This window comes from Neophocaena asiaeorientalis, unplaced genomic scaffold (genome assembly GCF_003031525.2).
Source record: "Neophocaena asiaeorientalis asiaeorientalis breed wild unplaced genomic scaffold, Neophocaena_asiaeorientalis_V1.1 scaffold379, whole genome shotgun sequence".
Classification (NCBI taxonomy): Eukaryota; Metazoa; Chordata; class Mammalia; order Artiodactyla; family Phocoenidae; genus Neophocaena; species Neophocaena asiaeorientalis.
In genome coordinates this window covers 633,137-647,909 of record NW_020172145.1, presented here as the reverse complement: position 1 = coordinate 647,909, position 14,773 = coordinate 633,137, and the positions used below count along the sequence as shown (strand labels likewise).

The 14,773-nt window shown below is 40.1% G+C and overlaps 1 protein-coding gene across 2 annotated transcripts in view; it reads right to left on the bottom strand.

Annotated features, from left to right (window-relative positions):
* TEK (TEK receptor tyrosine kinase) overlaps positions 1-14,773 on the bottom strand; it is a 102,649-nt gene that overhangs the window by 19,978 nt on the left and 67,898 nt on the right. For both annotated transcript variants that reach the window (XM_024754646.1, XM_024754653.1), the window contains 4 exons: positions 13,497-13,658; positions 11,563-11,697; positions 7,546-7,833; positions 5,470-5,769 (listed from right to left, as the gene is read on the bottom strand). In XM_024754646.1, coding sequence (XP_024610414.1) covers positions 5,470-5,769; positions 7,546-7,833; positions 11,563-11,697; positions 13,497-13,658 — 885 coding nt within the window. The remainder of the gene's footprint in view (positions 1-5,469; positions 5,770-7,545; positions 7,834-11,562; positions 11,698-13,496; positions 13,659-14,773) is intronic.

Genomic DNA, 14,773 nt, shown 5'->3' with positions numbered 1-14,773 from the left:
AGAGAGTCCCATACAGGATAAATCCAAGGAGAAACATGTCAAGACACATATTATTCAAACTATCAAAAGTTAAATACAAAGAAAAATTATTAAAAGCAGCAAGGGAAAAGCAACAAATAACATACGAGGGAATCCCCATAAGGTTAACAGCTGATCTTTCAGCAGAAACTCTGCAGGCCAGCAGGGAGTGGCAAGACATATTTAAAGTGATGAAAGGGAAAAACCTACAACCAAGATTATTCTACCCAGCAAGGATCTCATTCAGATTCGACGGAGAAATTAAAACCTTTACAGACAAGCAAAAGCTAAGAGAATTCAGAACCAGAAAACCAGCTTTGCAACAAATGCTAAAGGAACTTCTCTAGGCAGGAAATACAAGAGAAGGAAACACCTACAAAAACAAACTCAAAACAATTGAGAAAATGGTAATAGGAACTTACATATCGATAATTACCTTAAATGTAAATGGATTAAATGCTCCAACCAAAAGACATAGACTGGCTGAATGGATACAAAAACAAGACCCGTATGTATGCTGTCTACAAGAGACCTACTTCAGACCTAGGGACACACACAGACTGAAAGTGAAGGGATGAAAAAAGATATTCCATGCAAATGGAAATCAAAAGAAAGTCGGAGAAGCAATTCTCATATCAGACAAAATAGACTTTAAAATAAAGACTATTACAAGAGACCAAGAAGGACACTACATAATGATCAAGGGATCAATCCAAGAAGAAGATATAACAATTGTAAATATTTATGCATCCAACATAGGAGCACCTCAATACATAAGGCAAATGCTAACAGCCATAAAAGGGGAAATGGACAGTCACACAATAATAGTAGGGGACTTTAACACCCCACTTTCACCAATGGAGAGGTCATCCAAAATGAAAATAAACATGGAAACACAAGCTTTAAATGACACATTAGACAAGATGGACTTAATTCATACTTATAAGAGATTCCATCCAAAAAAAAACAGAATACACTTTCTTTTCAAGGGCTCATGGAACATTCTCCAGGATAGATCATATCTTGGGTCACAAATCGAGCCTTGGTAAATTTAAGAAAACTGAAATCCTATCAAGTATCTTTTCTGACCACAACGCTATGATATCAATTACAGGGAAAAAACTGTAAAAAATACAAACATATGGAGGCTAAACAATACACTACTAAATAACCAAGACATCACTGAAGAAATCAAAGAGGAAATCAAAAAATACCTAGAAACAAATGATAATGAAAACACGATGACACAAAACTTATGGAATGCAGCAAAAGCAGTTCTAAGAGGGAAGTTTATAGCAATACAATACTACCTGAAGAAACAAAAAAAAAAATCTCAAATAAACAACCTAATCTTACAACTAAAGCAATGAGAGAAAGAAGAACAAGAAAACCTCAAAGTTAGCAGAGGGAAAGAAATCATAAAGATCAGATCAGAAATAAATGAAAAAGAAATGAAGGAAACGAGAGCAAAGATCAATAAAACTAAAAGCTGGTTCTTTGAAAAGATAAACAAAATTAATAAACCATTAGCCAGACTCATCAAGAAAAAAAGGGAGAAGACTCAAATCAACAGAATTAGAAATGGAAAAGAAGTAACAACTGACACTGCACAAATACAAAAGATAATGAGAGATTACTACAAGCAAGTATGTGAATAAAATGGACAACCTGGAAGAAATGGACAAATTCTTAGAAAAGCACAATCTTCCGAGACTGAACCAGGAAGAAATAGAAAATATAAACAGACCAATCACAAGCACTGAAATTGAAACTGTGATTAAAAATCTTCCAACAAACAAATGCCCAGGACCAGATGGCTTCACAGGCGAATTCTATCAAACATTTAGAGAAGAGCTAACACCTATCCTTCTAAAACTATTCCAAAATATAGCAGAGGGAGGAACACTCTGCAACTCATTCTATGAGGCCACCATCACCCTGATACCAAAGCCAGACAAAGATGTCACAAAAAAAGAAAACTACACCCTATTGCAACAAAAAGAATAAAATAACTAGGAATAAACCTACTTAAGAAGACAAAAGACCTGTATGCAGAAAACAATAAGACACTGATGAAAGAAATTCAAGATGATATAAACAGATGGAGAGATATACGATGCTCTTTCATTGGAAAAATCAACATTGTGAAAATGACTATACTACCCAAAGCAATCTACAGATTCAGTGCAATCCCTATCAAACTACTAATGGCATTTTCCACAGATCTAGAACAAAAAATTTCCCAATTTGTATGTAAACACAAAAGACCCCTAACATCCAAAGCCATCTTGAGAAAGGAAAAAAGGAGCTGGAGCAATCAGGCTCCCTGACTTCAGACTATACTACAAAGCTACAGTAATCAAGACAGTATGGTACTGGCACAAAAACAGAAATATAGATCAATGGAACAGGATAGAAAGCCCAGAGATTAACCCATGCACATATGGTCACCTTATCTTTAATAAAGGAAGCAAGAGTATAAAATGGAGAAAAGACAGTCTCTTCAATAAGTGGCACTGGGAAAACTGGACAGGTACACGTAAAAGAATGAAATTAGAACACCATACACAAAAATAAACTCAAAATGGATTAAAGACCTAAATGTAAGGCCAGACACTATAAAACTCTTAGAGGAAAACATAGGCAGAACACTCTATGACATAAATCACAGCAAGATCCTTTTTGACCCACCTCCTAGAGAAATGGAAATAAAAACAAAAATAAACAAATGGGACCTAATGAAACTTAAAAGCTTTTGCACAGCAAAGGAAACCATAAACAAGACGAAAAGACAACCCTCAGAATGGGAGAAAATATTTGCAGATGAAGCAACTGACAAAGGATTCATCTCCAAAATATACAAGCAGCTCATGCAGCTCAATATCAAAAAAACAAACAACCCAGTCCAAAAATGGGCAGAAGACCTAAGTAGACATTTCTCCAAAGAAGATATACAGATTGCCAATAAATACATGAAAGGATGCTCAACATCACTAATCATTAGAGAAATGCAAATCAAAACTGCAATGAGGTATCACCTCACACTGGTCAGAATAGCCATCATCAAAAAATCTAGAAACAAGAAATGCTGGAGAGGGTGTGGAGAAAAGGGAACCCTCTTGCACTGTTGCTGGGAATGTAAATTGATACAGCCACTATGGAGAATAGTATGGAAGTTCCTTAAAAAATGAAAAATAGAACTACCATATGACCTGGCAATACCACTACTGGGCATATACCCTGAGAAAACCATAATTCAAAAAGAGTCATGTACCACAGTGTTCACTGAAGCACTATTTACAATAGCCAGGACATGGAAGCAACCTAAGTGTCCATCAACAGATGAGTGGATAAAGAAGATGTGGCACATATATGCAATGGAATATTACTCAGCCATAAAAACAAACGAACTAGAGTCTGTCATACAGAGTGAAGTAAGTCAGAAAGAGAAAAACAAATACCGTATGCTAACGCATATATATGGAATCTAAAAACAAAATTGTTTTGATGAACCTAGGAGCAGGACAGGAATAAAGATGTAGATGTAGAGAATGGACTTGAGGACACGGGGAGGGGGAAGGGTAAGCTGGGGCGAAATGAGAGAGTAGCCTTGACATATATACACTACCAAATATGAAATAGATAGCTAGTGGGAAGCAGCTGCATAGCACAGGGAGATCAGCTCCGTGCTTTTTGACCACCTAGAGGGGTGGGATAGGGAGGGTGGAGGGAGACACAAGAGGGAAGCGATATGGAGATATATATATATACATATAGCTGATTCACTTTGTTATACAGCAGAAACTAACACAACATTGTAAAGCAATTATACTACAATAAAGATGTTAAAAAAAATAGCTGATAGAGAAAACCTGAGGATACCAATGCGACAAAGAAAGAAGGAAGGAAAGAAGAGAGAGAGAGGAAAAACCATTAAGTTTTGGGCTCAGGTCAAAATAAACTATTAAAGACTATGGTATAACCCCTCCACTTCTTTCCCTTATTTAAATTCAAATAAAGATAAATTCAATGTATTTTTATGAGAAACAGCATGTAGAGCATGATCCTATCTTTTAACAATTATTCTTTTGTGATTTGGTACCTTTCCTTCTATCTCCGTTTTATAGGTGCATAAAGAGATGTCTGAAATGGGATGACGAGGGTTGTTTAGTTTTGTTACATCTTGTCTTAAAATTTTTCTCTTAGTATTTTATTTATAACTTGGATTTAGGGCCTGTACATGTTTTACCAAAACACAAGTAACTATTGAAATTATGCATTTATTAAGAGTGTCAGGTGAAAACTATTGAATACAATTCTCTATAATTGGCAGACCCATCATTCCTTGCATATTTCAAAGATGTTCCAAAGGATCAGCACCGAGAACAGGGCTTGCTTGATTTTATTTCTTAAACCCTAGGTAGGCCTCAAGAGAACCAAGAAGTTTTTAGTGCTATAACATTTTCTGTAAAAATACTCTGGTCTGAATTATAAATTTGCAGAAATCACCATTTCCCTCTAATGTCCCTCTAGCTACATTCCCTTGCACAAGCTGTATAGCACAGAGGGCAAGGAAGTGCAATTTCAGACAGACCTCAGAGGGAAGGCTCTCCAGGAGCTGCAGTTCTTCCCACCCCCGGGGTCCTTTTTCACTAATTACATTCAAGAGGTCTTACCAATCACAAACACTGGAGAGGATTAAGAGGTACAACCCTCCAGTTATGAAATAGATAAGCCACGGGGATGTAATATACAGCATATGGAATGTAGTCAATATTATTGTAATCACTTTGTATGGAGACAGATGATTACCAGCTTTATTGTGGTGATCATTTCATAATATATGCAAATGTCAAATCACTATGTAGTGCTCTTGAAACTAACATAATATTGTACATTACGTCAACTATATTTCAATTTCAAAAAATCTCAAACACTGGGCCTCGTGTGCTTGGCACTCTGAGCGATCTCTATCTCAAAGGGCTTATTCTCTCTGGAGTGGGGGTTAACGGTGGACGTGGAGACATCATAACCTGGATCTGAAAAGTAAAAGAAAACTCGGACTACCACAGTGTCATCCAAGCTAAAAGAGGGTTCGTTCTGAGGAGTGTGGTTCCTGGAGCGCCCACTGCACCACGCAGGGCTGTCTCCACTAAGCTGGGTCCTCTGTCTTCCTTTTGCGTGGAATCACATTCATATCCCTCAGAGCTTCAGTTGCTGGATGGGGAGTGCTGATGGGCTAAGTTCACCTAAGTTTTCATGGTAGATAACAGATCAATGGGTTATCCTTCCAAGGGGCATTTTCATTCCAAGGACTTCTTTAGAGATGGTGACGCCTACCAGCCCATTATGTCACATGATGCGAATATGGGGTAAATATCGTAAGACAGTGGGGCTTTTCTGATACTCTCCAGAAATAATTCTATGTAAATACCTGTCCACTCTACCAACCTTGAGATTCAGAAAGAGTCATCAGTTCATGAGAAAAGGTTGGATTGCTTGACCCTATGTTGTTCTCTGCAAAGATGTCCACCTGGTAAGCTGTTTGGGGCTCTAGGCCCTTGAGCTGGTACTGGGTGATGGTGGCATTCTTGATCTTCACATCAATGTGCTGGTCTTCATTCTTGCCCTGAACCTTGTAACGGATGATAATAGAAGAAATAGAATAGCCATCCAGGATTGTCCAAGAGATCACAGCTGAGGAGTCTGTGATGTTGGAAATCTTGATGTTTTCTGGTTGAGGAGGGAGAACTAGAAATTTAAAACAAACAAACAATATTTTACTTAAGATATATTACCAACTCTTTGATTATTATGCTTTCGAGAGAGAGTTAATATCAGCTCATAAACCATGAATGGCTAGTAAGTGTTATCTCAGAGGGTAACTCCAATCGGTTGGTAGTGGGCTCGACGCAGACTTGACAAGTGGCTGCAGACAGGAAAATGGCAACACACACACATCACATATTTGCCATCCTTAAACTAAATTAAGACCTCGGAAATTCTGTTACTCCACAAACTGCTATTACACTGTTTTTGATACTGAGGAAAACAGAAAAATGCTGAGAGCTGACACTGATATAGGCCCTTCCATATAGTAACTCATTGACTCCTCATAACAATCTTACTGTAAGTATTGAGGCTCAGAGGGATTAAGTGACTTGGCTGAGGTCACACAGCTTTTAAGAAATAGATTCAAGTAGAAGAAATAAGATTCCTATTAGTCTGTAGTTAGCCACTGGTCCATAGGGCCTATCCGTATTAAGCACTTGTTAGAAAATATGTTAAGCACTTAGCAGACATGTTCAAAAAGCAAGATGGAGACTATATACGCATACGCACACTTATGGATGTACTTAATGTATTAAAATCATACAACATTGAATGGAAAGATACATAATAAACTCATAATTTTGGTTGTCTCTGGGGAGAGGGGGAGAGAATTAGATTGGGGATGATGGTCAAAGAGGATTTTGATATATCTGTATTGTGGAATTACTTCCACAAAAAGGCTGAAAGCAAATATGACAAAATGTTAAGAGTTGTTAATTCTGTGTGGTAGAAATGTAGGTTTTTGTTGTATTATTCTCTGCATTGTCCTATACCTTCGAAATGTCAGAATTTTTTTAAAGATGAAGAAGACATCCCTAAACACAGACAAAACCGTTGAGACTTCCACATGTTATTGATACAAGAAGAGAGTGCCTGGAAAAACAAGAGCCAGTTTACACACCTGTGGCTGGGGAGGGGGGGTGGGTGGCAACTCAGCTGCAGAAAAGAACCTCAGACTTTGGGATTTGACAAGAGACCACAGGATCCTAGCATAAGTGACGGTTGGTGTGACCCAGAAACACCTAGTCTTTCCAAGGACTCCAAAATGCACAGACAGTTCTAATGCAGTGAATCAAAATAGAACTCTCTGGTTCATGACGAAAAAAGCTTTCAATTCTACAAAGAAACCCTAGAAGTTCCAGCTACTTTTTAATGACCAATATGAGATTGAGAGAAGCCTGAACTGAAGAATATTTTGAAAGAAAAGTTGTTTTATTACACTCAAATATATATTACTCTCAAGTGTGTGTGTATATATATATACTGTAATGCCAAGAATTGTCTGTTTTGAAGATTTTTCAAGCAGAGTTCTTTGGCTTTTAAGATTAGATGAATTAGATGAATCATCATCTGTGTGCAACAATCCTAAAAACTGTCATATAACAGATTCAACAAGCCCTAGAAAACCTTATTCATGTTATTAATTTACTTAATAAGTAACTCTATAGAAAGGAAAGGTAAATTTTAGCACAGTCCTGGCTGAATTACCACAAATCCAAACACATGAAGCGTTTGTATATATTACAGGTTGCTAAAATGATTTGATGTGTTGGTGGGGGGCGCTAATGAGCCTCCATTCACAACTAACTACCTTTTATGGTTTCTAAGAAGCAGACTTGAAGTGACGGGAGCTAAGTCTAAACGGCAGCAGCCGAGTGTCATTCAGGCAAGGCTGGGGCGTCATGGGGTACTTACTGTCGCTAAGGGTCCAAGCGATGAGATCTTCGCTCCATTCCCCCTGGGCCTTGGTGTTGACTCTGGCTCGGACTACGTACTGCTCCCTGGGCTGTAAATTGTTAAGGAGCACTGAAGTCAGGTTGCCTGGCACTTTAATATTCTGCTGATCACTATTCATTAGCACAGACCTCCTCTCAACTTCAACATAAAAGTCATCTTCTGAGCTTGGAAATATGGGTTGCCAGGTCAAATTTAGAGTGGTCTGACTTTTTGGTAGGAGACTGAGACCTCTTGGAGGAGGAAGACCTAGGAGAAACCAGAATAATCATTGTTTTTATATAGGGTGAAGGTAACAACAGCCCCAAAGGACAACTTTATAGGATAACCCTGGCTCCTAGAATAATATACACTTTCACAAGCTATCAAAGAAACACATGCTAGCAGCCATGTAATACTTTTTCCTTTTTCCTACCAGAATAGCAAAGCTTTAAAATATTCTAGTATGTAGCTTGAGTAATTGTAAGACAGGAATACAACCCCTTTGAAGGACAACTTGGGAATATTTTTCAAGAGCTCTAGAAACGATCATATACTTTGGGAGTATAGTCTGACTACCAAGGATTTATCCTGAAGAAACAACTCAAAGGAAGCGAAAAGCTAGGTGCATGAAGGTGTCCATTACAACATTATTTATAATAACAGACAATCATAAGAGACCAAAATGCTCAAAATAGGAAAATGCTTTAATAAATTATGATATAGCCATCCAAGGGATGAAAAGTTTATTGGAAAAAGTACAAAAGCTCCTCCAAAACTTAAAACACACGAGAAAAAACTCTGCTTACCACTTGGTAAAAGCCATGTCTACAACTGGTGAAAAAGGAAGGAAACTGATAAAAATGGAAACACTGGATTTGCCAAGGTTCTGGGGTTGTAGGTTCAGTGTTTCTGTTCCCATTTTGAGTAATATATTTTAAAGCAATTTCAGGGTTACTTCCCCTTAGCAAGGACAATTTCAGACATGACAACACTGTGATGGCTAGGCCAGGCCTCGCACTGCTCTGATCACATCAAGGCTTGACTCTGACCACACGTCGTGCGGCCATAATTACCCCCAAGAACCTGGGCTACCAGAGAGGTAACTGAATAGAAACAATATGGGTTTTGAAATCAAAGAGGCAGGAGCATGTCCCTTTAGCTTTGTGACCTTGGGAAAATTCATAACCTCTCCGAGTTCACATGGAGCATGAAATGAAAATACTCATCTTCCAGACTCAGGAGGAGAAATGAGATAGTGAAGGTGAAAGTGCTTGGAAGGTGTTAGGGGCTCTGTCAACATTTTCTCTCTGTCTTCCTTCCTTCCTCCATAAAATACATTGGGCCAATGGACAGTGGAGGAATCTGTAAATTTTCAGTTAATAATAGTATATTGATATTTTAAACTTCAGATATAAAGTATTTTCAAAACATAGAATAGTGATCCTCTACTCATGCATTCTTGGTGGGGACGTTATTGCCCCTAAGGGGGCAAAAACTGGTTCTTGGGGTATGACAAAATTTTAGATAATGACAATTGTTTATGAAGGGCCACAATATATAAACAGATCTGTGGTATTACAATTCATGGCAGAAGAGACATTAAGACAAAACAGAGATTTTGTCTTAAGGACAAAACTATCTAAGAAGTTCTTTAGAGGGTGATAATTTTAAAAATTACAATAAGGTAAAGAATCTGAAGAAGAATGAATATACATATAACAATCACTTTGCTGTATACCTGAAACTAACACAACATTGTATATCAACTATATTCCAATAAAATGAAAAAAAAGTTTAAAAAAATTAAAAAATAAAATTAAAAGATTGAGAAACTTGGTCAGAGGTGAGAGGAAGGGTCTGTTTCCACCCAGTGGGAGAGGGACTCTCACTGGTCAGTTCTGACCACCCTTAGATGAGGGAGAACCAGTAATCAGGTCCTGCCACCTGCTGGGCATTATGCTCCAGGTCTTATTGGTCTTTTCTCCATAACCTTCGCAAATTGAGAGAGGTGATGTCACCTCCTTTTGCTCTTCTCTAAAGTTTAAGTTCCGAAATAAGCCACCTGGAGTGGGTAGATAGGCTTACGATGACAGCAGACAGAGGGAGGACTGATGGTGTGCAGCAAACATGTAAACCTTCTAAGCCTGTGCCTGGTACAGAGGAGCAACCCCATAAATGGCCATTTCCCTCCCTTTGGGAGCATGACTTACCCTTCACCCCTCCCAACCTGCCCTCTCTCTGCCGTGTGTTCAGAGTATCTTCTCTCCCCTCCCCTCCCGGCCTTCCCAGCCTTTATCACTCAACCAACACACTTATAAATAGTACAGCTGCCAAATGAATTTAAAAACAAACATCAGCAAAATTCAAATGCTGGGAAAAGATGAACCTTCAAGAATTCCCTTCCCGCCCACCCCTGAGAACTACTTTGAAATATATTCCAAGACATCTCTAAATACATCCTGGCTGGAACATATTCTGAGAGCTGAAGACAGCACAGTACGGGTCTGTGAAGTGTTTTATGTTCTGTCCCATAAATACTTTCCATCTGAGTCAGATTATGGCCTTCCCCTTTTGATTCACCAGCACCGCTCTAAGAGAGAATTAACTACCATTCGCCTTTTAGCAGCAACCTGATGACATATTAGGGGCCCCTTGGATCATAGTCATGGAGATTCCTTTATCCTCTAAGTCATATGTAGTCTCCAGTGTTATTTTTGGTATTTACTACCTGGTGGGTCCCCAGGAAGCCATTCCTTACTTGTACAATGTTTCTACAAGCATCAGAGTAACTACTGAGTTTCATTTGGTTCTTTAAGGATGCTGCTGGTCAGATGAACCCTAGGTGGGGAGTGTGGAGGGAAGAGTCTCTGTTAGGGATGCACAACCCCTGCAGAAGAGCCTGATGCTCTTCCTAGCTTCTCACTAAATCATTCCATATCCTTCTGCTTTTAGTAAATGGACTAAAAATAGGAAAACTCATCAACTGGGATAAGGACATTGTGCCTTTGGACTCCCAGGTAAAAAATACCTGGATATTTTGTTTCATCCAGGAGAAACAAAAAGATATCAAGTCTGAAGATCTAGTATGGCAAGGCACCCGATGTATTACCATGGGCAAGTTATTAACCACTCTGGGACTCTACTTTCTCCAATTGCGGTGAGGGGGGAGCTACTCTTCATTGCGGTGTGTGGGCTTCTCATTGCAGTGGCTTCTCTTGTTGCGGAACGCGGGCTCTAGGTGCACGGGCTTCAGTAGTTGTGGCATGTGGGCTCAGGAGATGTGGCACGTGGGCTCAGGAGTTGTGGCACACAGGCTTCAGTAGTTGTGGCTTGCAGGCTTTAGAGCGCAGGCTCAGCAGTTGTGGCGCACGGGCTTAGTTGCTCCGCAGCATGTGGGATCTTCCAGGACCAGGGCTCAAAGCTGTGTCCCCTGCATTGGCAGGTGGATTCTTAACCACTGCGCCATCAGGGAAGCCCAGAACTGCTGTTCTATAGGTAAAAGCCTTTCATTCTATTTGATGTTTTCACTATGTGCATGAATGACTTCGAAAAACTAGAAATTACTTTTGAAAGTAAATAAACTGGGATTTCTGGAGTACGTATGCGGCAAGAGCCTGTCTTGGGCCCTTAAGATGGAAACAGGAAGCTGGTGGTAAAACTCGGGAGCCAAGACGGAGCACAGTTGCTGCTAAGTAAATCCCAACTCCTAAGGGATGTCCCTGCCTTCCTGAAGGGTCATCTGCTTCCTTCTCTGTCCCGGTGGATTGCTGCAGACTCCCTCCCCCAGGGAGACAGACCAGGAGTGCAGCCCAAATAAAGGACCAGTTTGGCTCCAAGTTGCTAGCCTTCCTGTCACTTTCCCACCCATTCAAAAGCAAACCCCTTTCCACCACCACCCCACTCACCCACCACCACCCTTCCTGGTCTTCCTTCCTCTTTCCCCTTCCTCCCCCACCCACCCAGCTCCTGAATAAATGCCTGTTTGCTTCAACTGACCGATAGAAGCTGTTGTGAACCGCCTCACAGGTCCAGGATGCCCTTCCCCGCCCTCTCCACGCCGGACCAGCTGCACGCAGAGCTCGTATTCTGTCCGAGGTTCCAAATAGTTGAGGGTAACAATCTCATTTGTCACTGAGGAGAGGGAAAGTTCAGGAAACTTAAGTTGGCAATCTTTTACATTCTTTAAACTGGAATGTTGTTATTGTGAGGTGAACTAACGTTTGGTTTTTAAAAATACAATGTCTGAGTAGAACAGAGAGGCAATCCCATCTTCAGGGCCTCAGTGTTCCTAATATAAGGAAAATAAGGCTTTTTCATGGAAGTATCTCTGTGCCACTTACACATTTCTGCTCTAGTGTGTTTGTCTTTTCATTTGTAGAGTAAAACCATGCAAATCTTCAACTATATGGAATACCAACCAGATTTAGGGGAAAAACTCAATTAGAATAATATAAAATAACTTCTGTTTTCAAGTACCTACAGTGATGGCAATCAAGCTATCAGGAGAGGAGACTCTTTGAGGGTATGCTTACAATGACTAGACAGTGAACTTGTGATGGTCATGTCATAACAAATGAAGCGTTCTGAAGTACGTGAAAATAGATCCCATAAGCAAATGACATATGCTTCTTTTCTCCTTAGCTATTCTATTTTGCCACTCTGTTTCTCCGTGGATATTGCAAAGGTAGATTTTTGCCTTGCCATATGATAAATTCCTAGTCGGTAAGAAAACGTATTGGACTGTGTTTAAGGGTTTTTAGAGGACCACTTCGTAGATGTCCACAAAGAGATGATGGATTATTAACACCATGTTTTTTTTAAAAAGCTGCTTTTTAAAAAGACCTAGCCATCCACAACAGAAACAGCAATCCAGCAAATCAGCCTTATGTTGCTGGGATTCTGAATCTTCAAAAGAATGTGAAGAGTTCAGTAATGATACCAAGACATTATTCAATATACCCAAATCAACTAGTATTACTAAGCCCAAACCCCTCTTTTTCTTCTCCTTTTCTGTAACTTTGATTATCGACATCTCACGGGTAGAGGGCGCTGTTTAGGAAATCACAGCCATGGCGAGACTGAAGTATTGGTGGCGGGCTGCACACTCCCTACAAGCATGACAGCGGCAGGTCTCGCTAGAAGATGGTGCAATTAAAGCAGCTCGCTCAATAGATGATGCTCAGCTTTCTTTTTGTAAAAAATGTGATTTTTACATCATCATGCAACAAACAGAACTGTCATTTGTGTTTCAAAATAGATTTAATTTACAAATAAATAAATTTAACTGTTTTCATGAACTTTTGACATTTTATTACATTTTGGGGTTTTTTCCCCCCAAAGTTGGGGGAGAGGCATGTACCTCTCTTTGCCCACATCCCCTCCTCTTCCTGCCACAGCCCAAACTTTCTGGTCCAAATTCCTGTCAAAACCTCTGTGAGTTAGGAGCCTGCAGGCAGGGCAAGACTCAAATACGAAAAAGAATAAACAACTTGATACAGCAGCAACAATCACCCCTCAGATGTAAGCAAATTAAGTCTCTGCCTTTCCAGCAGGCCCTGGACTTTCCTGTTACCATAGTCATGGCATAAACTTGTATCTTTCACCACGACCAAGAAAGATAGAGTCAAAAAGGGATTAGAGATCCAGAGAAGCCTGGAAAGGAAATATTGATGCAGATAGTAACTCCTGACACAGGTGTGTTCTGTGTCCCATTTTACATCATGACTTCCAAAAAGATAGCCCCAGAACTCAGAGGACCACCGCCTGCCCCCCAACTCCTTCTTGAATACTCTGAAATGGAATCCACTGCTACAGCCCCTAACTTGGGGTAGAGGGTTGAGACTGGGAGAGAGGATTTCTATATTTGGGGAAAAATATTTTTTTTCCTGGTGTCCCATCTCCAGCTGGAGCCTTTCCTTTCCAAACCTTACCTTGAATATGCCGCCAAGCCTCATAATGATTAACAGGTTTGTAGAGAAGCTTCTTGGATTTGATTGGTCCATCCCCAAAGTAAGGCTCAGAGCTGATGTTGATGACAGCAAAGTTATGTCCGGTGTCAATCACGTTTGGGGCATTCAAGGGCTTTGGAAGAACTAAATAAAGTGTCAAGAATCAGATCAGTCCTTACACTTTGGGGTTTTACTGCTGTTCTGAGATGCGGGTAGAGGATGAGTGCCTTTACACTCCCAACAAAGCCCTCTTAGAGTTCTCTGCTCAGATTCCATGCAGTTGCCGTCTCTGTGATCTCCTGGTTTGCTCTTGCCCCTCCAACTCACTATCCACAAAGTGCTTTCTTAAAATACGAGCACTCCTCTGCTCAAGACCTTTCAATGGGTTCCCACTACGTTTCAAATAAAATCTAAAATTCATACCGTGACCTGCCAGGGATGATAGAGCCCCTACCTCCTCTCCAACTTCCTCCTTCCCTCACCTAATACCCTCCAGTCCTAGTGACCTTTCAGTTCATTCAACTAACAATGCACCAGGCTCCTTTCTGTCTCCGGTTCTTTGTTGAGGCTGTTCTGCAAGGAATGCTGTAGACCTCCCATGATTCTGCAGTTAACTCTTGCTCATCATTCATCTCTCAGCTCTCACGTGACTTCCTCACAGGGGCTATCCCAGAACCTTGGTTAGTTAGGCTCACGTGTCATACCCTTCCACAGAACATTTTCCTTCACTGCAATTTTCAGAATTTATTATTCTTAGTGATTTGGTGTGATTATTGAATACCAGTCTTCCTACTAGACCACCAGACTAAGTCTGTCTTTCTGTCTGTCTGTCTCTCGGGTCTCACCGGGCTAAGATTAAGGTGTTAACAAGGGCTGTGTTTCCTTTCTGGAGGTTCTAAGGGAGGATTTGTTTCCTTCTTTTCAGCTTCTAAAAAACATCTGTATTCCTTGACTCACGGTCCCTTCCTCCATCTTCAAAGACAACAGAGTCATGTGTCTCTGACCCTTCTTCCATTGTGATATCTCTTTCTGACAGTCTTTAAAGACTCCTGTGATTAGAGTGGGTTCACCCAGATAATCCAGAATAATCTCCCCATCTCAAAGACGATGTATTCCCAATGGGACTGAAAGAGCACTCCCAACAAGGTGAAAATTGGTTCTTGGGGAAAGAAAAATTCTTGGATATTACAATGGTTTGTGGCCTTCCTAAGGGCCACAGTATATAAACAGATTTATAGTATGTCCACAATATTAAGCAA